The sequence below is a fragment of the Pteronotus mesoamericanus genome, unplaced genomic scaffold, assembly GCF_021234165.1.
Source record: "Pteronotus mesoamericanus isolate MK-2021 breed Mesoamerican mustached bat unplaced genomic scaffold, CSHL_Meso_final contig_702, whole genome shotgun sequence".
NCBI classification, from domain to species: domain Eukaryota; kingdom Metazoa; phylum Chordata; class Mammalia; order Chiroptera; family Mormoopidae; genus Pteronotus; species Pteronotus mesoamericanus.
This window is the reverse complement of record NW_026555239.1, coordinates 622,430-645,144: the sequence shown is the minus strand read 5'-3', so window position 1 is coordinate 645,144 and position 22,715 is coordinate 622,430. Positions and strand designations below refer to the sequence as shown.

Genomic DNA, 22,715 nt, shown 5'->3' with positions numbered 1-22,715 from the left:
TAAACCTCATTGTCTGAATTCTGTAATTACATATGTAAAGGGAAAAAGGGTATACTTAGTATGATGCTGCTTTATTAGGAATTCACTCACATCCACAAGCCATCTTCTAGAAATATATTGTACTTTGGGGCAGTCTGCGTCTTTGCCCTTCTGAAATGGTCTAATTTCAAGGTGTGTATGTATCAGAAGCACGTGCATAACACTTCCAGTTGGAATCATTTTTAATATTTAAATACAAAAGTGAGCATGACTCTTTTTTTTTATTGTCTTAGACACACACACACAGGTCTAACAGCCAAAATGTGCAGAGGAGGTAAGCTTTGGCTGTGCCCTCCACAGTCCCATCCTGTGATTTAAGTTGCTGCCAGCCCGCCCTCTTTTCCAACATACACAGGAATTCACAGTGGCTGCTTTTACACTAAGCTGTACTGCATTTTGTATTTCATATAGTGTGCACGTCAAAACAAAACAGTCGTTACTGGTCAGGGGTACATCCTTCCCAATGGCCCCCGCAAAGAGCTACTGAGATCTCCCAGTCAGGAGTCAGTTTAGCAAAAGCTGTGGGATGGCCCGAGCTGGAGTAACCACCTGCATTGCCGCACTCCTATCAGAGTGAGGACAGGAGTAGTGAGTCAGGATAGCTTGAAGGGCACAGTTGCAGGGAGGGACTCTCTCCATGAGACAACATGGGGAAAGTTCTCCCAGTCAGATTTAGGTCAGGGTGCCCAAGTTTAAAAAAAAAAAAAAAAAAAAGTTCAAACACTTAAATTTGCAAACTTCTCCTGCCAAGACGGGTCAAAGATAGTAGTGACAATCTAGATCTTTCCAGGAAGTGAAGGTAGAGCCCCTGGCATTCCTCCTGACAGCCCTGTATTAGGCCCTAGAAGTATCTGGAACAGAAAAGGAATGACGTTAAGGCATTGTACAGGCCTAGAGATCTCATTTTTTCATCCCATGTAATAGGCAGACAAGGTTTACAAAAACAATGTTGACTGACTGCACAATCAAATACCTAAAAGAACATGGGCCAGATCCCAACCTCTACCCACGCCTTAACTGCTGGTCTACCCAGGTGCTGGAGACATAACCGAGTAGTGGTTCTACCACCAGCAAAAAGCCCAGGGCCTGGGGCTTACCTGCCGCTGCTGCAGCTGCTGCTGTTGCTCCATCTGCAACTTTTCAGTCTCAAAGACAACAGGAAGAACCAGAATCATGAAGGAAGTTGTCCCGATCCACAAAGCTGCCCTGGAAAACCTGCAGAAGGATTTCGCAGCGTGATGGTGAGGCAAAACCAGACGGCCGCACCAAGGAGGAGCAAAGTTTCTCATGTTAGCTATGCCACTGTTTTATCATAAATGTGTTCTACCCAACTCTCGCACCATGCTCCGACCAGAAACAAGAGAAGCAGCCTGGTAGCTGTGTATCTAGTGATAGCAGTTGTAACTTTCTCCTGAGTTCTTACAAAGATACTAATACGTTAATTACCTCACATAATCTGAAACGATCTTAACCACCCTGCCCGACAAGAATCCCTACTGTAAGAATAGGAAACTGAGGATAGGAAAGGTTAAGGTATCACAAGTCCAAGGTCACTCAACAATCTAGGTGGCAGGCTGGCTGCCAACCTAGGTATGCTACCTCCAAAGCCCGTGTTCATTCATGGCACCCCAGGCACACCCCGACATCTTTGCCCTTGTCCCTTACCTGTACATTTTTTGAGCCACAAAGAGGGAGAGGTCAAAAGTGGCTCCGGCCGCGGACCGGATCCTCTCCGGAAACATCTCCGTCAGACCCCAGAGTCTCTCCAACAGGGTCTCATCTGGCTGTGGTGAAGGAGGCCAGAGTCTTGGCCGAAGCGGCGGGTAACCTTCCGACGCCGGGACACGCCGAGCCGCCCACCCTCACCCCGGACCTAAGGCTCCCTGGGCCTAGCGGGGCCCCTAACCCCGTTTCTCAGAGACGCTGTTCCGATCTCGCCAGGCTCCGCAACGCGCCTTTGCCCCGATTCCGCAGCACGCGGAGCTCACAGTCCCGGGCGGGACGCTCCTGTCCGGAACCCCGCTCCCAGCCCCGCTCCACCCCGCGGGGCCCCAGTACCTCCTCGTCGTCTTCCTCTTCCAGCTCCTCTTCAGTCCTCTCGGCATCACCTTTCGGAGGCAACTCGTCCGGGGACAGGGGAGCCCCAGGGCCAACACCAGGGACGGCAGCGGCCATGGCTGTAAGGAGACACCGGAACCGGAAGAAAGGAGGCGAGGCAAGTGTAGCGCGGAGTGGAGGATAGAGCTTCTCGAGGGGAGGATAGAGCTGCTCTTCCGGGAGCCGGAGGCGGGAGCACGGGGGTCGAGCGACACCCTCTGGCCAGCAGCCGTTATCCGCCTTCAGCCATGCCAGGAGGCGGCCGAGATTTCAGTGGAAATTCACACCGGGGAAACTTGCTGAATTATGGAATAATTCTGCAGTAATTCTGGTTAGAGGGCTTTGTGGGCTCAGAAACCTGCATTTTTTTTAGATTTTAAATTTTTTTTAGAGTGAGAAGGGAGAGTAACATCAATGTGTGGTTGCCTCTCATGCTCCCCCTGACCTGGCCCGAAGCCCAGGAGTGTGCCCCCTGTAGGAATCCAACCAGCGACCCCTTTGGTTTGCAGGCCGGCACTCAATCAGCCACACCAGCCAGGGCAGAAACCTGCATTTTAAACAAATCTCTTAGGGATCGCAGTTACTTTATTTTTTATTATAGCTTAATGTATTTTAATAGCAAGCTTACAGGAACGGCACAGAAGACATTAAAGAGATGTACTTGCATGTATGATGCAGAACCCAAGTATAGTGAATGGATGGAGTCGACTGTATGATAAAAATGCTGCAAAAACCATTTAATTGCCAACAATAAGAAATTTACTTGTTTTTAAAAATCCAAATGTTAGCATTGTCCGGAAAACAGGTTTATTTATATTGTCATGAAGTTGAACTGCTGAAATTGTTCACTGGAACATTTTGACTTGCATTAATGCTTTATGCCCATACATTTACATTTTGGAAATTCACACACAAATGAAAATGGAAAAACCACCAATACCCGATTTCTGTTCCCTATTTTCCACTTGCAATCATATACTTAGGTACCTTTTGACCCCAAGGGCGGCAGTGGTGGGGGGGATGATAATATTAAGAACTACAAATAAGAGAAAGAGAATTTTTTAAAAAATGAAATGTTTCCCATCATAGTGGATTTTTAAAGCACGTTCTCCACGTATGCAGTGTGCTAGCTGGATGTCTTTTGGCTAATTGTTACACGCTTGGCATGCATAGCACACAAGTTGGTGTTTTCAAACAGGCCCACCTCACTTGCCTTCTGCAAAGCACCAATAGCTGCACTCTGGCAGCACAGGCCTGGTTTGAAGTCCTGAGAATTTTCTCACCCCAGAAGCTGAAACAAACGTTTGCAAATCAAAGGTGCCAGTGCCTATACATAGTACGCATTTCATGGTACTCTCTCTTAGGACCTAATCCACTAGTTTGGCTAAGAAAACCCTTCTCTGGTCAGTAGGTTTCTCCCTATTCTCCTAATGAATGTTTCTGGAGGTCTTCATTTCCTTCTCCGGTAGACAGTCTTCAGTTCATTCAATTCCTTCTTCATTATTTGGAATTCAGCAGTGGTCTCAGAGAACTGAAAGTAAAGCAGCAGACTGTTAGAAAAGACATTTCTGGGCTGTGTTTCAGGTTTGCAAGGCCATCCCTGTGCACTGGGACTACAGGCCCCGGGCATTTCTCGAACACTAGCAGCTGGCCTCCATGACAGGAACCCCTTCATAATTGAGCAGAATGTAACCATCTCAGTACTTGAACACAATCCACTCCACCGTTTTTGATCACCTAGAAATGCATGGTACACACTGCATTAATGACAGCAGGCCCCAGGGGGTGAAAAAGGCAGATATCGCTGATTCTAAGCTAAAGGATTAGTTGCTTCTGAGCTGTATCTCCCATGATGCATAAGGGGGAAAATGCTTAAAAAAGAATGCCACTTTCCTCATCAGGATCTTTCAATGGACTTCACATACTCACAAAAGGGAGAGAGAAATAAACTCTCCAAAGGAGAGGTCAGCTTACTGTGAAGTAAGGGCTACCCTTCCAGAACAATCCGCTATTCCGAGTGCTTTACTTGCATGATTAACTCACTACTGGGTGTCTCCCACTCTCATGCCTATTTTATTGCTGAAGAAACTAAGTTCTTCACATATATCAGGTAACTTGCCTGAAGTCACACGACTAATGTGGAGCTGAGCCGGAAGCCAGGAAGTTTAGCTCCAGAATGCATACTCTCAGCCACTCCAATGTATGCTCTCCTGCTTCTCCATCAGCCTTCACCTGTATCTCTAGGCCCAACAGGCTGCTGGGCTTTTTTGTTGTTGTTTGAATCCTCAAGCGAGGATATGTTTATTGATTTCAGAGAAAGAAAGGAAGGGGGTGGGGGCGGGGGAGAGAGAGAGAGAGACATCGATCGGTTGCCTCCCGTACACACCCTGATCAGGGATCAAACCCACAACCTAGGTACATGTCTTGACCAGGACTGGAACCTACAATCTTTTTGGTGTATGGGATGACAGTCCAACGAACTAAGCCACCCGGCCAGGTGGCCTCTGGGTGTTTGACAGCCAGATTCGAAGGCAGAGAGCTCCGGGCAGGTCTGCGCCAGGCACCGACGAACACCTGCCAGGGACAGGACATCTCCACGCCATGAGCCGACAGTCCTCCTTCGTCCCAGCCTCCACTCCTCGCTTTGTCGTTCCACATTCAGCTCAACTATCCCTTCCTGTGTGACGTCTTCCTGTCTCGGAAGAACTGCTTTCTCTCCCTCATGTGCTGGCACCAGGCCCTGTACAGACTCTAAATGTTGCCTTTATCACAAGGAACTGCCATCACGTTTATCGTCTATCTCCCCGCTAGGCTGTGAGCGCTTGAGGGCCAGGACTGTGTCTGACTTGGTTTTTTATCTTTGGATTCAAAGCACTGCGCCTGCGCACACCAGCACTCACAAGGTACGGGCTGGATGGAGTGATTTGAGGGGGAGCCTCCCTCAAGAGGAAAGCCTGGGTAGCCCTTCCCATCACCTTCCTCACCATGTCAAGCAGGATCTCCACTTTCATCTGCAATAAGCTGTTCTCTTCTTCCAACTGCTGGTTCCGCTTCCGGAGGCGCAGAGCCTCCCGCTGGTCCACACCTCCACTAATCCCTGTCTCTGGTGGAAAGACAGAAGCAGCAGTTATAAGGAGGACTTCCTTCCACAGTCCTGCTAGAAAAGTGGCAGGAAATCAGCACACCTGCTATCCAATGGCCGTTTTCAAACTTCAGGTTTTGTCCAGCCAGGTTCATAGTGGGGGTTCCGTAGTCAAGGCCCAGCTCCACCTCCCGGGTTGACCGGTCCAACTGCGGGCGAGACACTGCATGCCACTCCAGATGGCCATGGCCCTCGGACTCCAGTCCAGCGCCTCTCCTAACGGCGGGACCCCGATACTTCCTTTCTTTCCCCTAATCATTACCCAGCATATTTAATACTGTTTTTTGAAGTCAGGAAATCAAGTAAGGTGTGGCAAACACTTTTAAACTATGAGAGAAGAAACATACTGCTTTATCCAACAGACGTTTTCTAAAAAAGCTTTACATGCTGAAATTTGTAGAATGAGTTACTTTACATCTACTGTGAAAAATCCTTTTTATGTGTAATAAGCCCAAGTTATCACCTGTTTACTATGGAGCTACATACAGAGCCAGGCAAAAATAAGTTTACAGTTTTGAGTACATGAAACACAGAGTTTATTGTTATATTATTACTTGTTAATTATTTTATTATTTTCTATATTAACAACTGTAAACCTCCTTTTGCCCCACCCTGTATGTCATAGACAAAGCATAAAATGCTAACGCCCTGTTCGTAGTAGCAGCTCTTCTTTAATGGATTTCTCAATGTCTCTACTCCTCACTGAGCACCCACCCTGCGTCAGGACCAGTACCAGGTATTCAGAGACGATTGTGACTAGCCCTGCCCTCGAGGAGCCTGGAAACTGCTCCTGGAGTTGTGACAAGGCCTTCTGAATGCCATTAATGGTGGCAAAATGATATCCTTTCAGAATGACTCGATTCTCAGACATGACTAAAATCGGTTCCTGGCCACGTCTTGGGAATAAAGTGAAGTCAAATTGGATAATATATGGAGCCAAAAATCATGAGATTGACTGCCTTATCAGGTTCTTGAACAAGCTCTGACAGTAACTTCCACATAGGAGTTAAAAATGGTTTTAGCAATAGCAACATGAACGAAAAGGATGCCCTCCTATTTGGGTGCCTCTGGAGCACCCAACTTTCCGCCCAAGACCACACTTGCCGCTCCAGTCACATGCACACTGGGCTGGCCCTAGTCCTGATACTCACATTATGCAGGTTGGAAAGAGAAGCGGACTTCCGCGGCGGAGTCTTCTTTGGACTGAACGTATTCCCAAAGAGAGGCATCTTTGGCCGGACGAAGGAAAGGTCGATGCTCCCTGTGCTAGGGGCAGAACAAGTCAGGGGTACAAACAGCTGAGTGAGTGACTTTATGTTACTGTCCTAAAATCACTGAAACATACATCTTACATGGCTATTTACACCCTGGTAATGGCTCCCGCATGCTACGTGCTTGCCCTGTGCTGGGCGGACAGGATGCTAAGCCCTTTGTACGTAGAATCTTGGCTTTCACAACCACCCTTTGGTTAGCTCCTCTCGTTATCCCCGCCTGACAGACAAGGTTTAGAAAGACCATGGTCCTAAAAGGGAGCAAGAATTTGAACACGTGTGTGTGTGTCTGGCTCTACAGTTTATGGAAACAAAGGCAAGTGCCTGACTTGCCTACGTTAAATTTTGTCACAAGCTGACATCACCAGATTTGCAGCCTAGAGTAAAGGACACGATTCTACTAATTCCAGTACACCAGTAAGAAGCACACTAGGCAAGAGCTTCTGCACAGACTCCATTTTAAAGAAATATAGCTGTATTTATACTACACTTTCAGATGGGTAACAGTGCCCCTCACTCAATCTATATGTCAAAGGTCACCTGTCCTGAACTGTACGTGAGGTGTCCAGTGGAAGGAAGAGCCCATAACGTGGCAGAGCTGACGTCATCAATATCTAACAGATGAGGAAGAGGGTCTGCACTAGCTGCCTTTTTGGTCAGATCCCATCATCCACAAAGAACTCTGGCGCAGATCCCTGCATGGGTCCTGGAACGTTAGGGTGGACCCAGAGGTCCCCTTGGCAGTCTTCTTTCTAGTGGAACTCCCCGGGGAGAGAGGGCTTAGCACAAAGCAAGTGAAGAGAGCATCTGGGTTCCACCCATCACTCGCAGCTCCCCACCGCACGCCCCTCTCCCAAGGGAACCCCAGCACTTCTCTCTACTGCGCCTCTGGCTTCTTTATTTGTAATCAGGGAAAATAACAGTACCCTACCCACAGGTTGTTAAAGTGCTTTAGTGTTACAAAAAACCATGACATTTGAGGCTTACAACAACCCAAGGATGTCCCCATCTACGAATCAGAGAACGGAGGCTTAAAAGAAGCCGCTCACGTTGTGTGGGCATTATACACGGGATCATTATACCCATGCATAAAGCATATCCTTATTTTTTCCCCCCTCAAAAATTTGGGCAAAAAGTGCGCATTATCCACAGCGACATACGGTACCTTGCCCCCATCGCACCGCGGGAAGGTGGTGGAACTGGGCTTCAAAATAAGCCCACTCCTCTGCGCCGGTGATGATAATCACTGCATCGTTGTGCAGTGCATTACAGTTTGCAGTGGGCCATAAACTACGTTATCTTATTTTAATCTAACATGAAGATGAGTCTTCGGCTTTCTTCGGATTCTCAAAGGGATCCGCGTCGCCCAGGCTTCAGAGCCAGCCAAGTACGTGCCGCGCCAGTACCCGGCCCCCACCCCGCCCCGGGGCTGGCGGATTCAACGGTCGGTAGCGAACAAACGTTCGCTCGCACGCCCTTCACAGCCGACCTAAGGGAGGAATTACTATCCCAATGTACAATCAAGGAAATACACGTCTACAGGGGCTGTCACCAGCCTTGGGTGAAGCCGGCCTTCGCCCGGAGCCCGGCGCCCTCGGGCCGCTCCGGCTGCCGGGAGGCGCTGGGTCTCCTGGGGGAGAGTCCGGGCGTCCTACCCTTCTTCAGCCCTCCGGAGACGCCGGGATCAGAGACGTACCCGACGGGTTCCAGAAGCCAGCTTCCAAGTGAACGCCCAGACCACCCGCAAGCCGCCCCCAAAGATTCGCGACGCTCGCGGGCCACGCCACCGCCCGCCCGCCGCGCGCAAGTGCAGCCCCGCCTTGGACTCTACCACCGAGGAAGTGGGGGTTCCAGGCGCAGCAGGTTCCACTCCGCGAGCCTCTGAGAAGCACCCAAAACGCCCTAGAACTGCCCTCGATATATTAAGTGGACTACACAAAGGAGTTGTCTTTTGGATTCACTTACATGTCCCCCCGATATAGGATAGGACGAGGAACTACACTCGCTCTCCCCACAGACCCATTGGTCTGGTCTCGCCAACCTAGCCCGGCCGTCACCTAGGTAACCGCGTCCGGCGGCGGCTCGTGAAGGTTCCATTGTTGTGAGGTTGGGGACGCGGTGGTGGCGCCCGGCGTTGCCTGGAGAATGCCAGGGCTCACAGTAGCAAAATGGGCCTCTCCCTGTTTGCCCCTCGCCTCTTCCTCCCTCGCGACCACAAAGCAAAGGGCATCCCTTCCGGGTGGATGTGGGGGAACAGGCGTCGGCTGTCGCTTCCAGAACTTTGCAGCGTCCCCTGAGGGACCGGTGACGGGAACCGGCCCCGAGTTCGTCGGATTTCGCCAGTGTCTTCAGGTAAGCCCAAGAGAAGAACGATGGCCCCCTCCTTGTTTCCCTACGCCCGACTCTCATTGGTTTCCACAAGCGGGGGAAACTGAGGCTCAGGGGCCGCTTCAAGGTCTCACAGTGAACAAGGGGCAGAGAACTAGAGTGTCAACCCTACATCTCCTGAAGTCCTAACAGAGTGTATTACTAAGTTCGATAAATTCGATAAATGAAAGCACTCAGGGTGCCTAGTGGTGCCGGCTATCCGGCCAAGGAGGTGTAGGACCCATGGGTCTCCGGCTCCAAGTGTCGTTTTCTTTCAGCTACACCTCACTGCGTTGAGAAGGGGAGAGTTCCACGTCCTAGAACCGAAACCTGCATGGTCTAGCCCGGCGCTGCCCATGGAACCGTAATGTGGGCTCAGTACGTCTTTTAGAATTTTCTAGATAGCCGTATTTTTAAAAGTAAATGAAAGAAAAACAAAAACAGGTGATATGAATTTGAATAATATTTAATTCCAAGTGTCTCGAATATTATCACTTTAATATTGTGTAATTAATACATTTAAACTTGTACTGCTTCATTTTTTAAATTTTTTATTTTATTCTTGGAGTGGTAAGGGGGGAGAGAGGGAGAGAAACATCCATCGGTTGCCTCTCGCACGCCCCCTACAGGGGACCAGGCCGCAGCCCAGGCCTATGCCCGGGCCACCTTTGGCTTTGCCAGTTGACGCTCAGCCAACTGAGCCACAGCTGGCAGGGGTACTGCTTCATTTTTAAATTAAAAAGGTTAGATCTCCAGTCACATTAACCCAGTTCCAAGGGCTTGCTTGTCACATGTGGCTAGTGGCTATTGTGGTGCACAGATCGAGGCTTTTCCCGCCTTTGTTTCCCCTCTCCTTTAATTAAAGCCTGCCCTTCCTTCGAGCCTTGGCCATGTTGACTAGGTCACTGCCCACTATTATGTCATCTCGCAACACTGGGTGACCTTCCAAAGAAATGGTCTGAGTTAATCCCAATTACTTCATGTAATTGTTTGGTTATCCCATGTCTCCCCAGTAGACCTAACCCCTTTAGGGCAGGGATCAAGCCTTGTTCGCTCACCATCCTGTCCCCAGGAGGAATATGCTGCGGGCTTGTATTAGGCCCTCTAACTAGTCATTGAATTATCAAAAGTCAACTTTTTAAAAAAGGTTTTATTTATTTATTTTTAGAGAGAAGGGAAGGGAGGGAGAAAAAGAGGGAGAGAAACATCAATGTTTGCGAGAGATACATCAGTCGGTTGCCCCTCGCACGCCCCCAGCCAGGGACCTGGCCCGCAACCCAGGCAGGTGCCGTGACTGGGAATGGGACCAGTGACCTTTCAGTTTTCAGGCTGGTGCTCAATCCATGGAGCCACACCACCCAGGGCAAAAGTCAATTTGTTTAAGTTAAAACATGTTAACTTCAAACAAGGACATTCCAGTCTCAGCTGCCAGCATCTGTGCTTCATGAGGGCAGGATGTTTCTCCTCCTCCTGCTCATCTTCCCCCAGCACACAGCACAGTGCAGGGCACAGGGTAGACACTCAACTAAGTTCTTTCCCCTGCCCTTCTTCCCCTTTAAGTACGGACAATAAAAACTTAACATGTTTCAGAGAATACTTATCCTAAAACGGTATGACGAAAAATTCAGAAGGGAACAAAGTATGTATTTTTTAACGTTTCTCTTAAAAAGCATAATATTCAATTCTCCCTATTAGGCATGAATAATAATGTTAAGCTGAACCAAGAGGCTTCGTGACAGCGTCTCGAAGCCCGGCTTCGCAGAGAACAAGTAATTTGCCCAGGAGAGGGGGTGGGAGGAAGTGAAGAGCCCAGCAGCGCACCTCCCAGCCCCAAGCCCTCTCCCATTGCCCGTTAGCTTCAGGCTAGGAGCAGGAAGGAGGAAAGAGTGCTGACCTGGGCCTGGGCCAGCCCCGCTGTAATCCCACTGCCCGCGGTAGCCCCGGTGGCCTCTTTGGACTAGAAGGAAGTGTGGTGAGTCTAAACTGGAAACAGCTATTGAGCGACCCCAGTCCCTAAGGAGTAATTTGCCTAATGGAGAAAGCTGTAGAAGCACATCACGCCGATTCAGTATTGTAAGCGCTGGGACGGAGAGGTGAGAGCAGAGCCCTGGGCTTCACGGAGGACAGGGTGGTACTGATGGCCTGGAGTACTTGAAGAAAGCCTTCAACAGATGTGTCACCTGGGCTGAGCTTTGAACAGAGGGAACAGCACGTACAAAGGCATGGGGGCACAAAGCATAGCATGGCAGGGACCAGGGAGAAGTTCGGCGTGGGGGACACAGGCCTGGGGCGAAGAGGGCCGCGCAGAAGGCACGAACAGAAGGAGAGGGAGGGAGAATAGTGGAAGGGCCCCTTGGTTAAGTTTTCCACTGGACTCTGCCTTTTCTCTCTCCTTCAGTTCTGTAGGAGCTTCTTGAGGGCAGGTCTCAATGTTTTTACTTTATCGTAGCCAGGCTTCTGCCACTGGGCTGTGGACGTACATGGAGGACCCAAGGACGGTAGCAATGAACTGGCCAAAAAGCAAGGACCCAGAAGGCAGGCTAGGGATGGGGCCAGTTTCCTGGGAAGGAGCAGAAGCTCAGGTAGATCAGGACCCTCAGGCCGAGGAGATGGACCCGTGTCATAGAGTCATAGCACCTGAGACCTGAAAGGGGTCTTAGGAGCCACATGCATGTCTCTGGCTTCCCGGGTGAGACTCAGAGAGGCAAAAAGATTTGATTTCATTTCTCATTTGCAAGCTCACTTCCTTGGTCATCCGGAGCCCCAGCCTTTTTAACGCCCAGCCCCTGTATTTTTAAATCTACGGTTGTCCCTTTAACTTCTCATGGATTTTTTTTTAATCAATCCATATAGTACTTTAAATATTTTCTCTTCTTTATTATTTTTAAATAATATTTTCTGTTTTCTAGTTTATTTTGTTGTCAGATTACAGTACATAATACACATAACTTACAAAGTATGTGTTAATCGACTGTGTATGCTATTGATAAGGCTTCTAGTCAACAGCAGGCTATCAGTAGTTCGGTTCAGTAGTCAAAAGTGATATGTGGATTTTTGACTACATGGGGGCAGCTCTTCCTCATCCTCATATTGTTCAAAGGTCAACCGTATAACATTTTTCACTGGGTCTGGGGCGTGGGCATCTGTGGATAGAAAGGAGACGTTTATAATGCCTTGGAATCCTCAGTTGACAACAGGCTTGTCAGACAAAAGCCTTTGCTCCCCGTCTTGCACGCAGCATGTGCTTCCACAGCCCTGTTTGCCAGGCGAGCGTGCCTGTGTTTTCTAAGACAGTTCTATGCTCTTTGTGATTTCCAGGAGGCTGGTTGAACAGCGAACAAGATCAGAGTGAGAAATGAGAGGCTCTTAAAAGTGGGAACTTACTACTATTTGTCAGTTTATGAGAAACCGGGCAGTGGCTTATTTCAAGAAGATGGATGTCATCAATGCCACCGCCTTGTCAATGGTGCCGGTGGCTGAGCCCCTGGCTGTCTCACTCACTGCGCAGAACGCGACACAGAATGCTGTGAGGAAGAATCTGGAAGACAACCCACCTTGTATCCTCTGTGGCGCTGTTCACAATTGAGACCAAGTACACCTGCTGCAGAGTTGTGACCGGTGCCGTTTATGACATGCTTTACTTATTAGCCTATTCTTATATATTCATTACCTTTTTTTTTTAATGACTTAAGTTCTTTCTAGCCCGTAAAAGAATTTGAGACTGTGAAGGATTATTTGATTCGAACTTAGTTTACTAAGGTACTCAGAAAGAGCTCAGGGGAAGAAGTACTGGGAATATTTGTTGAAAGAATGAGGAAGAAGGAAAGAAAGCTCTTTTTTTTTTCATTTTCTCCATCTTTCCCTTTTACTTTCCAAAGAATTACAATTATAGATAGCAACTAAAAAGTCATTGTCAGCCCTCTGTCCTCAGACAAGTGAACTCAAGACCCCATTTAAAAAATTTTTAAATTCATTGAGTTTAGAGAAAGAGAGGAAGGGATAGAGAAAGACAAACAGACACATCAATTTGTTGTTCCACTTATGCATTCATGGTTGCTTCTTGGATGTATCCTAACCAGGGATGGAGCCCAGAACAGTATCGGGATGAGACTCTAACCAACTGAGCGATTGGTCCGGGCAAAAAAAAAATTTTTTTTTCCTACTCCAGTTGACCTCCCCTCTTTTCACCTGCCAGCCCTGGGCTGGGCATTTGCCCCCTCTGGCATCATCCAGACCCTACCAGCATCTTACTTCTCCAGTCCTGCCTTCCCTGATCCCCATCTCACTTCTGACCTTGAACTATATCGTGGGGACCCAGAGAATCTCATCTCTGGAGGGCTTAGAACTTGTCCAGTGAATAACCCTCTCAGGTTATAAATAACCGCAGGTCTTTCCATCTCATAAAGAGCCCATTTGCCTTCAAGTCATGCTGTTGCCAGCCAACCCGCAGGAACCCCCCTGTGTCCCCTCCTCTCCCACGCCTCCGAAACCCTTCTCAAGATGAGCGTGTGGGAGCCCATCAGGGTCTGCCTCATGGTCTCGCTTTCCTGAGCCTTTTCTCAAGTTCCCTCTTTCTTCTTAATCCCACATTCCTCTCGTCCTTACCAACCCGTTTGATTTGTCCTGTCCCTCCTCGGCATCTTCGTTTGTCAAGTGTCCTCCAGTTTGTGAGAACACTTGGAGGTAATGGAAGAAGCAGTGAATCTTGCTTTTTGTGAAGGCAGCGGGGAATGATAGGATTACAGGGCTTTTGCAGAGGATCCATCCGAGACCAACTGAAGCTAAGGCAGGAGGAAATTCAAACAGAGAGGGTAACAAGATGGGCCAGTGGACCGAGCAGGCATTTCAACAGTGGTAAACAAGGTTGAGGTACAGTTTGCCCCAGGCACCTGTCACCTGAAAATCTCTCTTAAAGGACTAATCCAAACAGCACACTGTGTGACTATGTGTATAAATAATTTGCAATTATATATTATTACAGAAAGTTATAAACAACTTAAACATTCAGTAGCCAGGAACAGAGTGTATTAAGGTGCATCCTCTACATGGATTCATACAATGCCATTTAAATCTTAGGAAAATTATTTAGCTTTATGGAATTATGTTAATGCATGGAAGAGAAGTTAGAGTGGTAAATAGGCATACACTGAGATTATAATTACGTAAAAAAGCATGTATGTAATAAGTACTGGAAGGAAATCTCCCTAAATCCTAACAGGAGTTGTTAGGGTGGTGGCATAATGGATGATTGTTTTTATATTTTCCAAGGTATTTAGAATATAATTTCCATTTATAATTTACAAAGCAACTTATTTAAAACAAGAGAAAAGAAGTGTTGATCATTTGGAAAAGAAAATAATGGAGCGGAGAGACAGCCCCGGAAGGGAGCGACCTCTGTCCTTGCCGGACTGGCTCCGCCCTGCTGGGGTGCGTTACTGCCCGGGAGCTTCCTTAGCAGACTGCCCTCCCAGCCTGCCTCATCGGCTCCGTCTGCCAGGTGAACCGGAAGATGGCTGAGACGGGTCTGAGCGCCCACCTGCTGGACAGCAGCCTGGTGAGTTACGGGAGCTGGGCTGGGTCCGGCTTCCACGAAGGAAGGACCCTGCAGGCCCCTCCATTTATTAGAAAGGACACTTGCCTAATAGCAGTCTCAAAGATAAATTTTTTTCATGAGTGAATTTTATTTTTTAGAGCTCTTTTGAGTTCCTAGCAACACTGAGCGGAAAGCACAGAGTTCTCGCATGCCCGTCCCGTCCCCCCCGCCGTGCGCAACCTCCCCATCACCAGAGCAGCGCAGTGGTTGTGGTTGTAACTTCGGAACCTTCAGTCATTATGAACATCATTATCACCCAAAGCCCATCCTTTGCGTTAGGGTTCTGTCTGTGCTCTGCATTCTGTGAGTTTGGACAAATGTGTGTCGACACGCATCCATCTCTGTAGTGTCTTACAGGATGGCTTCACTGCCCGAAATCCTCTGTGCTCCTTCCTCCCCCTCAACCCCGGTAACCACTGACCCTGTCACCGTCTCCATAGCTTTCCCTTTTCCAGAGTGTGAAATAGCTGGAACCATGCAGCATGTAGCCTTTTCAGACTGGCTTCTTTCACTTAATGATATGCATTTAAGGTTTCTCCATGTCTTTTCATGGCTTCATGAGTCATTTCTTTTTAGTACTGAATAACTTTTCATTATCTGGGTGTACCATAATTTATCCATTCATCTACTGAAGGACATCTTGGTTCCTTCCAGGTTTTGGCAGTTTGAATAAAGTTGTGATAAGCATCCATGTGCAAGGTTTTGTGTGGACATGGTTTTCAGTTCATGTGGGTAAATACCAAGGAGCGTGATTCCTGAACCATATGTTGAGTATGTTGAGATTGTGAGATGCCAAACTGTTTCCCAGAGTGGCTGCGCCATTTCTCATTCCCACAGCAATAAAGGAAAATTCTCGTTGCTCCACACCCTTGTCAGCACTTGGTGGTGTCAGCGTCCTGGATTCTGGCCATTCTAATTGGTATATAATGATATCTCATTGTTTCTATTTGAAATTCTCTAATGATAGGTGATATTAAACATCTTTTTATATGCTCATTTGCCATCTGTATTCTTTTTTAAAAAAATTTATGTATTGATTTTAGGGGGGGGCAGCGGCGCAGAGAGAAACATTGATTTGTTGTTCCACTTATCCATGCACCCATTGGTTGCTTCTTGTACGTGCCCTGACAGGAGATCAAACCTGCAACCTTGTTGTATTGGGACGACAGCTCTACCCAACTGAGCTACCCAGCTAGGGCTATATTTCTTCTTAAGTGAGGTATCTGTTCCGCTTTTTGCTCCATTTGTAAAAATTTATTGCTTTTTAGAGAGAGAAAGGAAGGGAGACATGAATTTGTCATTGCACTTATTTATGTCTTCATTGGTTGATTTTTGTACATGCCCTGACCAGGGATCAAATCTGCCACGCTGACGCATTGGGATGATGCTCCAACCAACTGAGCCACCCAGCCAGGGCTTTGTTCCATTTCTTAATTGAGTTGTTTGCTTTCTTATTGTTGGGTTATAAGAGTTCTTTGTACATTTTGGTAACAGTTCTTTATCATGTGTGTCTTTTACAAATAGGTTCTCCAAGCCTGTGGTTTACATTCTCATTCTCTTGCCATTGTCCTTTACAGAGCAGTTCTTAATTGTAAGGAGGTCCAGCTGTCAACTGTTTCTGTCATGGATTGTATCTTAAGTCACCGCCTTACCCAAGGTCATTTAGGTTTTCTCCTAAAACCTAAGTTTTATAGTTTTACATTGTACATTTAGGTCTGTGATCCATTTTGAGTTAATTTTTGTGAAGAGCCTAAGTGAGGTCTGTGTGTTGGGTCACTTTTTTGCGTGCGGGTGCCCAGTTGTTTCAGCACCATTTGTTGAAAAGACTGTTTTTGCTGCATTGCATTACCTTTTACCCTTCATCCTTCATCCAAGTTTAGTTGACTCTATTTATTTGGGTCTATTTCTGGGCTCTCTGTTCTGTCCCATTGATCTCTTTGTCTATTCTTTTGCCAGTTCCACACAGTCTTGATTACTTTTGTTTTATAATGTCTTGAAGGCAAGTAACGCCAGCTCTTGTTCAGTATTATGTTTGCTTTTCTGGGTCTTTTGCCTATCTACACACAGTTTAGAAATAGTTTGTCAACGTTCATAAAATAACTTGCTGGAATTTTGATTTTATAACAAGAATATATTTTTATGTCACCTCTGTGACTTGTTAATGACAGTTTTAAAACCAGGAAAGACAACGGTAACTATCTTCTCAGAAGCAGGGTCCACTGGCTTTTCAAGACTGCCTGGCGTTGGCACAGCTCCCTCAAGGTGCCCGGCACAGCTAGGATTGGGCCCGGAGCAGTCTTGGTCCGCACATGATCTGGCGGAAGGGACCCCTCACGTGTCCTTTCTGCTTCTCAGCCCAGGCAGCTGGTCAGGTCTGTCAGATGCCAACTGCCTTCTGTCACTAGTCCTGTCCCTAGGCTGCCCTGCCCAACCTCTCATGGCCGCGGTTTGCCCTTTATATACCCGGCCTTGACCGTGTGGCCACTTCTGCGTCAGCACCCAGAGATGGGTTTCTCTGGCCTCCGCCCTGCCCTACTGGATGGCACCGAGCATCGTGCCTGTGAGTAAATAGGCAGTGCTTCCTAGATGTGCACTGACGCACGAGCGAGCCCCTCCTGCTGAGTCCCAGATCCTCCTCCTCACGTGTCCTGTTTCCGTTCCTCTCGAGCCCTGAGTGTGTCTCTGCCCAGGCTCTGGCCCTGGACCTTGCTTAGAGCCCTGAGTGTGTCTCCGCCCAGGCTCTGGCCCTGGACCTTGCTTAGCGGTTTTTCCAGCCTCCCTCAGGAGCCTGTTCACCGCTCACCACGGCTTCACCATTCACCTCAGGGGTAGGCACGGTCCCTCCATCCTCTGCCTTCTCAGCCCCTCCTCCCAAGACCCCTTCTGGGGCAAGTACCCCTCCTGGGCACACTCCGGTCACCCTGCCCCCCCTCCCCCACAGCACCACTGCCTTCGTGGCTTCTCCCCACTAGTCCGAGCCCTTGGAGGGCGGGACGGCGTCCCTGTGCGCTGCCGCATCTTCAGCATCAGGGCAGCTTCGGCTTTTAGTTTGGCTCAGGAACTCAGTGTGGAATGAATAATGCATCGCAAATTGTAGCTTCAGGCCTGTGTTGCGGTCTCTTGTTCCCAGCCTGGCTCTAGGAGACACCTAGCTCTGACTGATCATCTCAGTGCCCTGGAGCTTTCTAGAAACTCATAGTGGAGATCGCAAGGTGTGGGACTGTGGGCCTTGAATGGCCCCTTTGAAGGGACCAGCTCTGGAAGGCGATTGCAAGGCAGAAGGACATATTGGGCGAGGTGTAGGGAGACTTCTTACTGTACTGTTTGATTTTGTACCGTGTGAATTCCTAGTTTTTAAACATTTAAATAGAGTACTAACTATTCAGGAGCCACAGTAAACAGTTCAGGACCCAACACAGACCTAAGGAATAAGCTTCTTCAATGAGTCTATATACCTGAACACCAGCCCCCCGCCCCGTGATTCTGGCCGTCAGCCTTCCCAGGGACGGCCCTGCTGGTAGGTCCTGCTCTGTCACCGCAAACGCAAACTCAGCTCCATGCCGGTCTCATCGCTTCTCCCTAAAACTTGCTTTCTTTCCAACCGTCGACTGTCCTTTCTCTTCCCTCTATGTGCAGGTCTTGTCCTTGCCCCCAGGGCCCTGACAGTGTCGACTGCAGCGGCATCCTGGGAAGGAGCAGAGGCCTTGCTGTTTTGCTACATTGCCGCCCACCCACCAATCCGTCCGTTGTGCCTCATGCCTGTGTGTTTTACTAGAGCTGCAGTGTGGCCACATAGCTCACCAACGGGACCCCTGGCCCCACCCGCACACACCTGCACACAAGCCAGTTCGGGAGAAAGGCGAGGGAAGGCAGGAGAGGCGCTTCACAGTTTACCAAGCTGAGGGGACAGGTGCCTGGTCGTTTCCCCCAGTGCTCATGTCCCACCTCTTCTAGGCAGTCCTCCGCGACTGCTCCAGCTCACGCTAACCTCACGGGGTGGGACCCTAAACCTGGCACTGTAATTGTCCCACAAGTATTGATTTGGCTCTCGGCGTAGATCATAAGCTCCTTGACGGCAAGAACACAGAGTCATACTTCTTTGCTAACTCTGTTATCTGGGCACAGTGTGCCCCGGACTGACGATCACTATAACTTGTTAGGCTGCTGACGTTCCTTTTGCTTTCTTTCCTTTTCAGGAGGGGTTGGGGGTAGGAGAGGAGGAGTCAGAGATCAAGAGAAATTTCTTGAGAGGTCAAGAGTATGGTAATCAATAACAACAATAGTTACCCTTTATTGAGTAGCTCCTATTTGATAGTCTGTGCTTGTGTTTTAAGTTGCATTAAATACTTTATATCTGATCCTTGTAAGAACCCTGAAAGGTAGGTATTACCATCCCCTTTTTACAGAGAGAGTGAACAGCAGTTTGTAACTGGTGGAGCCCTGCCTGGAACCGCTCCAAGTCCTGTGTTCCTCCCAGGCGCAGCCCGGAGGAGCAGGCGGGAGGGGCAGCAGCGTGAGAGAGGGCGGGGCTGAGGGCTGTATTGGCGGTGACATTCAGGGGCAGGAGGTCCGTGGCCACCACGGCCCTGCCCCCTAGGTGGAAGACAGCAAGGCACTGTCACACACTTTGCTCCAGGCCTTTCGCACACCAACAGGAGAAATGGCCTAGTCCCTGACCCCCGCCATCCGCCAGTATTTGTATCAATCCCTAATGGCTCGTTTCTTTTTGGTTTCTGAAGGCAATTGAGAGATTTGAGTTGCAGAAGAAGGCTTTAAGAGAGAAAAGTCACAGCAGCCCGGGAGACAGAGGCAAAAACCCTTTCTCATAGCCTTGATGGTGTTTCTGTGGGGTTTGGTTTTTTAGTACCTAGAATGCATTGAGTAGGCGTCCAGAGTTTCAGATGAGAGTATTATGCAAGGCTCCTGCGTCCACGTCTACCAGGTGTTTCATCCGCATTCCCCTGTTAAATCTTCCTAATGCCCCAACCTCTGGGGTCGGTGCCATTGCATATATTTTATAGATGGGGAACAGGCTTGGGGGCCAAAAGTCACACAGCTTGTCTGTGGCAGGTCCTGGATTCACCACAGCCTGGTTTCAAAGCCCATGTTTTGTCGTTTTCTCCTGGCTCTTTCCCTGGCTCAAGCTGTCCAGTCAAATAAGGAAGGGACTTTTTTTCCTTTTTTTTTTTTTTTTAAATAAAGATTTTATTTTTGAGAGGAAGGAAAGGAGAAAGAAGAGGGAGAGAAACATTGATTGGTTGCCTCTCAGACGCCTCAGCCAGGGACTGGCCTGTAATCCAGGCATGTGCCCTGACCAGGAATTGAACCACAACCTTTCATTTTGAAGGGTTATGTCCAGCCAACTGAGCCATGCCAGTCAGGGCAAGGAAGAGACTCTTAATAAGTCAGCCACACAGGTGGCATGTAGTGAGACTAATAATACGAGTGTCACCAGGCAGTTCAGGTTGAATGAAAAATCACAGTTATAATTACAGCAGTGGACAGACCCCACAGGTACTCACATCCGTCTCTCTTCTTCCACTCTTCTGCAGACAAAAGTCAAAGAAAATCACAGGATACTTTCAGCGGCTCAGAACCCAGGAACGTCAAATCTTTCACTGTTAAAAGGGTAGGGAATCGATTTGGGGCTCTGAGTCTGACCGGCGTCTGCTGGGTGTGAAGTCAGTTTATTCCTGGGAGGAGGGGAAACAACATACCTGGATGGCCGTGGTGCAGGAGTCACCGAGTTCTCTTTGTAGGGGCGCTTACAGTGTTTTGATAATGCTGGGACTGCTCATAACGCCCTGGAAAGGGTAGAATGGGGGGCGTTCCAGAGATCACTCATCTGTCCGCAGAACTTAGAACCAGGAGTTTGGACCGTGCTCGCCCAAAGCCCCTGTGTCGCACAGCTCCGCGGGGCCGTTCACTCCACATGGCTAGTCTGTCAGCCCCTGCAGAAGCCGAGATTCAGGAGTAGTTGGCCCATCCACCATCACGCGTGGCCAATGGCCGATCCCCACTTCCTGCACAGATGCTCGGACCCACAGCCAGGCTCTGTTGGGCCTCTCCAGCTGCCACCCTCGCTAGGACTCCCCTGAGCTAGTTCTTCCAGCTACCCAGGGCGGGTGTATCCAAGCCCTTCAGTGCTGGTGAACATCCACAGCACGGTATTGTTACCGCTCTTTTACTTTTTAGCTTAGAAAATTCCCACACAGCATCAAGTCCAACAGTTGAGAGTCAGCATTGAAACTGCCAATGATTCATGATGGTGGCCAAGCAGATTTAAACGCCCTGCCCCAGGCAGCACAGCTCTAAGTGGCGGAGCGGACGTGCGACGCCAGGCTGCCTGACGCAGCCAGCGCAGACAGGCAGGGGCGCCCCGCTGTCATGCCGCAGCCAGTTCGCGAGCAGGCCCGTCCCTCAGAGTGTCCCCCCAGCAGGTGCTGTTCGGTGATCGTAGGTGGTTTCCTCTTTCTCCTTTTCTGTAGGTTTACATTTTTTTAGTCTTATTTTTATTTTAAAAATCCATTTTAATGATATATATTAAGAACCATAAGGATAGTCATATTCTTTGATCTAACATTGACATTTTGGGAGTCATACTAAATAAATAAGGAGGGGAAAAATATATGTTCCAAGTTTTATCATTAACTTTTAAATATAATGGCAGTAGTATTAATTGGAAGTAATTAACAATTAAATTACAGCCCATCTTATTAATAGGGTATGCTATTTTATTTAATTTGAGAGAGAGGGGCAGGGAGGGAGGAGAAAGGGAGAGAAACATTGATGTGAAACAGAAACATCAATTGGTTGCCTCTCATAGACGCCCTAATTGGAGAACAAACCCACAACCCAGGCATGTGCCCTGACTGGGAATTGAACCACCAGTCTTTCGCTTTGTGGAACAACATCCAGTTAAACCCAGCCACACCGATCAGGGCTAGGATATGTCATTTTAGATGAGAAATTTGAAGACAGTGTAGCAATGTGAAAAATCTAAAGTTAAGCAGGACATGAAAGTGTGCGTGCGTGTGTGTGTGTGTGTTGTAAAATGAAGTTTCATGTACCTACTGGTATACAGGCGCTCAAAGCCGGAAAGGGAAAATGGAAGCAACGTGAACGGGTGTTGGTTAGGGCTGCTGGGACCACGAGCATGCCCTCCTTTCTTTCAACATCCTGTAAGGCTGTAAAGGGGAAGATACCCTATTGTCGTAAACTGCCAAGATGACGGACCCCCTTTTTATGTTCTTTTCTTGCTCAGAAAACAGCAGATAAGAACCTGCTGGCGGAGCTGTACCAGCACACGCAGTTCAACGCCTGCAAGCCAAGTGCGCTCCCCAACGGCGTGGCCTTATGCGACATGGTGGACAACGTGGTCCAGTCTGAGAGAAGCCCCCTCCATGGCAAGGTAAGGAAGAGTGGCAGCTCGCCTGGGTGCCGCCCGGCCACGGGCCCAGCAGGCCGCAGCCGCACAGCCACCCTACGGTGGACGCGGCTGTCCCAGTCTTCCACCCTGGGGCATTTGGGTAAGTCATTGAGGGCCACACGGTTTGCAAGTGACTTAACTGAGATTAGACCCCAAGCCCATGTTACCCCCAAAACCTAAGTTCTTTCTCCCAGAGCACTGGTCTCCAGATCGTTTTGGTCATGTATTTGACTGGCAAAAATTCTGAGTACACACCCTCAGGATATATGCTGCTTTTCATGTATGATGTCTACATTCTATTGTCAATTGCTACACTGTATATCAATAAACTTAATTTCTTTTTTTCTTAATTAGATGTTAGTTAGAATATTTTCTTTCCATGCCCCATGGTACACCTTGGGGGTGAGTTAACGCATTTGGAGAGTGGCGCACACTGGGTTGGTTAGCGGGGGAGGGAGTACTCTAAGGCCCAGAAGAACCTGTGTGCATCTGTGAGACATCGCTGGCTGCTCAGGAGGGTAAGGATGGTTGTTAGGAGGTGGGGGACAGGACGGGGAGCGGGGGAGCCCAGAAAATGGTCTCGGCGACCCTACAGTGTGCCTCGTTTGCCTTTACGATTGCACAGCTCCAGTGTTTCCAGAGAAGCTCTGGTCATTGTCCCCTCAATTCTTAACTAGTCACCCCATCACCTCTGCTTGCTTCAAACACCCCCTGCCTCTATTTTTCTCTCCCTCTTCCCTTCCCCCTGTCCTATCCTGGCACTGCCACCTGCTGGCT

General features: G+C 48.7%; 3 protein-coding genes across 4 annotated transcripts in view; 1 reads left to right on the top strand and 2 right to left on the bottom strand.

Moving 5' to 3' along the window:
* Positions 1-218: 218 nt before the first annotated feature.
* TOMM22 (translocase of outer mitochondrial membrane 22) lies at positions 219-2,238 on the bottom strand. The gene is made up of 4 exons (XM_054582537.1): positions 2,098-2,238; positions 1,705-1,823; positions 1,137-1,254; positions 219-890 (listed from the first exon to the last, which is right to left on the bottom strand). The coding sequence occupies exons 1-4, from the start codon at positions 2,212-2,214 to the stop codon at positions 816-818; spliced, it is 429 nt and encodes a 142-aa protein (XP_054438512.1). The 5' UTR covers positions 2,215-2,238; the 3' UTR covers positions 219-815.
* Positions 2,239-2,933: 695 nt separating this feature from the next.
* CBY1 (chibby 1, beta catenin antagonist) lies at positions 2,934-8,328 on the bottom strand. 2 transcript variants are annotated; one of them, XM_054582536.1, is made up of 5 exons: positions 8,246-8,328; positions 6,430-6,544; positions 5,322-5,427; positions 5,121-5,239; positions 2,934-3,667 (listed from the first exon to the last, which is right to left on the bottom strand). In XM_054582536.1, exons 2-5 carry the CDS (start codon positions 6,505-6,507, stop codon positions 3,587-3,589), a joined length of 384 nt encoding a protein of 127 aa, XP_054438511.1. In that variant the 5' UTR covers positions 6,508-6,544; positions 8,246-8,328; the 3' UTR covers positions 2,934-3,586. The 2 variants fall into 2 exon arrangements, with proteins under 2 accessions (XP_054438511.1, XP_054438510.1); XM_054582535.1 differs by lacking the exon at positions 8,246-8,328 and adding an exon at positions 7,715-7,931.
* Positions 8,329-12,316: 3,988 nt separating this feature from the next.
* FAM227A (family with sequence similarity 227 member A) overlaps positions 12,317-22,715 on the top strand; it is a 44,982-nt gene continuing 34,583 nt past the window's right edge. The window contains exons 1-5 of the mRNA XM_054582513.1: positions 12,317-12,473; positions 14,388-14,470; positions 19,249-19,318; positions 20,062-20,138; positions 21,774-21,920. Of these exons, the coding sequence (XP_054438488.1) occupies positions 12,317-12,473; positions 14,388-14,470; positions 19,249-19,318; positions 20,062-20,138; positions 21,774-21,920 (534 nt within the window). The remainder of the gene's footprint in view (positions 12,474-14,387; positions 14,471-19,248; positions 19,319-20,061; positions 20,139-21,773; positions 21,921-22,715) is intronic.

Coding starts and splice junctions, on each gene's coding strand:
- TOMM22 (XM_054582537.1), bottom strand. CDS start 2,214: ATGGCCGCTGCCGTCCCTGGTGTTGGCCCTGGGGCTCCCCTGTCCCCG. Junction 1,255..1,704: donor GTGGCTCAAAAAATGTACAG/GTAAGGGACAAG, acceptor ATCCTTCTGCAG/GTTTTCCAGGGCAGCTTTGT. Junction 891..1,136: donor AGCAGCTGCAGCAGCGGCAG/GTAAGCCCCAGG, acceptor TTTCTGTTCCAG/ATACTTCTAGGGCCTAATAC.
- CBY1 (XM_054582535.1), bottom strand. Junction 5,428..6,429: donor CTCTTTCCAACCTGCATAAT/GTGAGTATCAGG, acceptor TCTCGCCCGCAG/TTGGACCGGTCAACCCGGGA. Junction 3,668..5,120: donor TGGAGATCCTGCTTGACATG/GTGAGGAAGGTG, acceptor CTTTACTTTCAG/TTCTCTGAGACCACTGCTGA.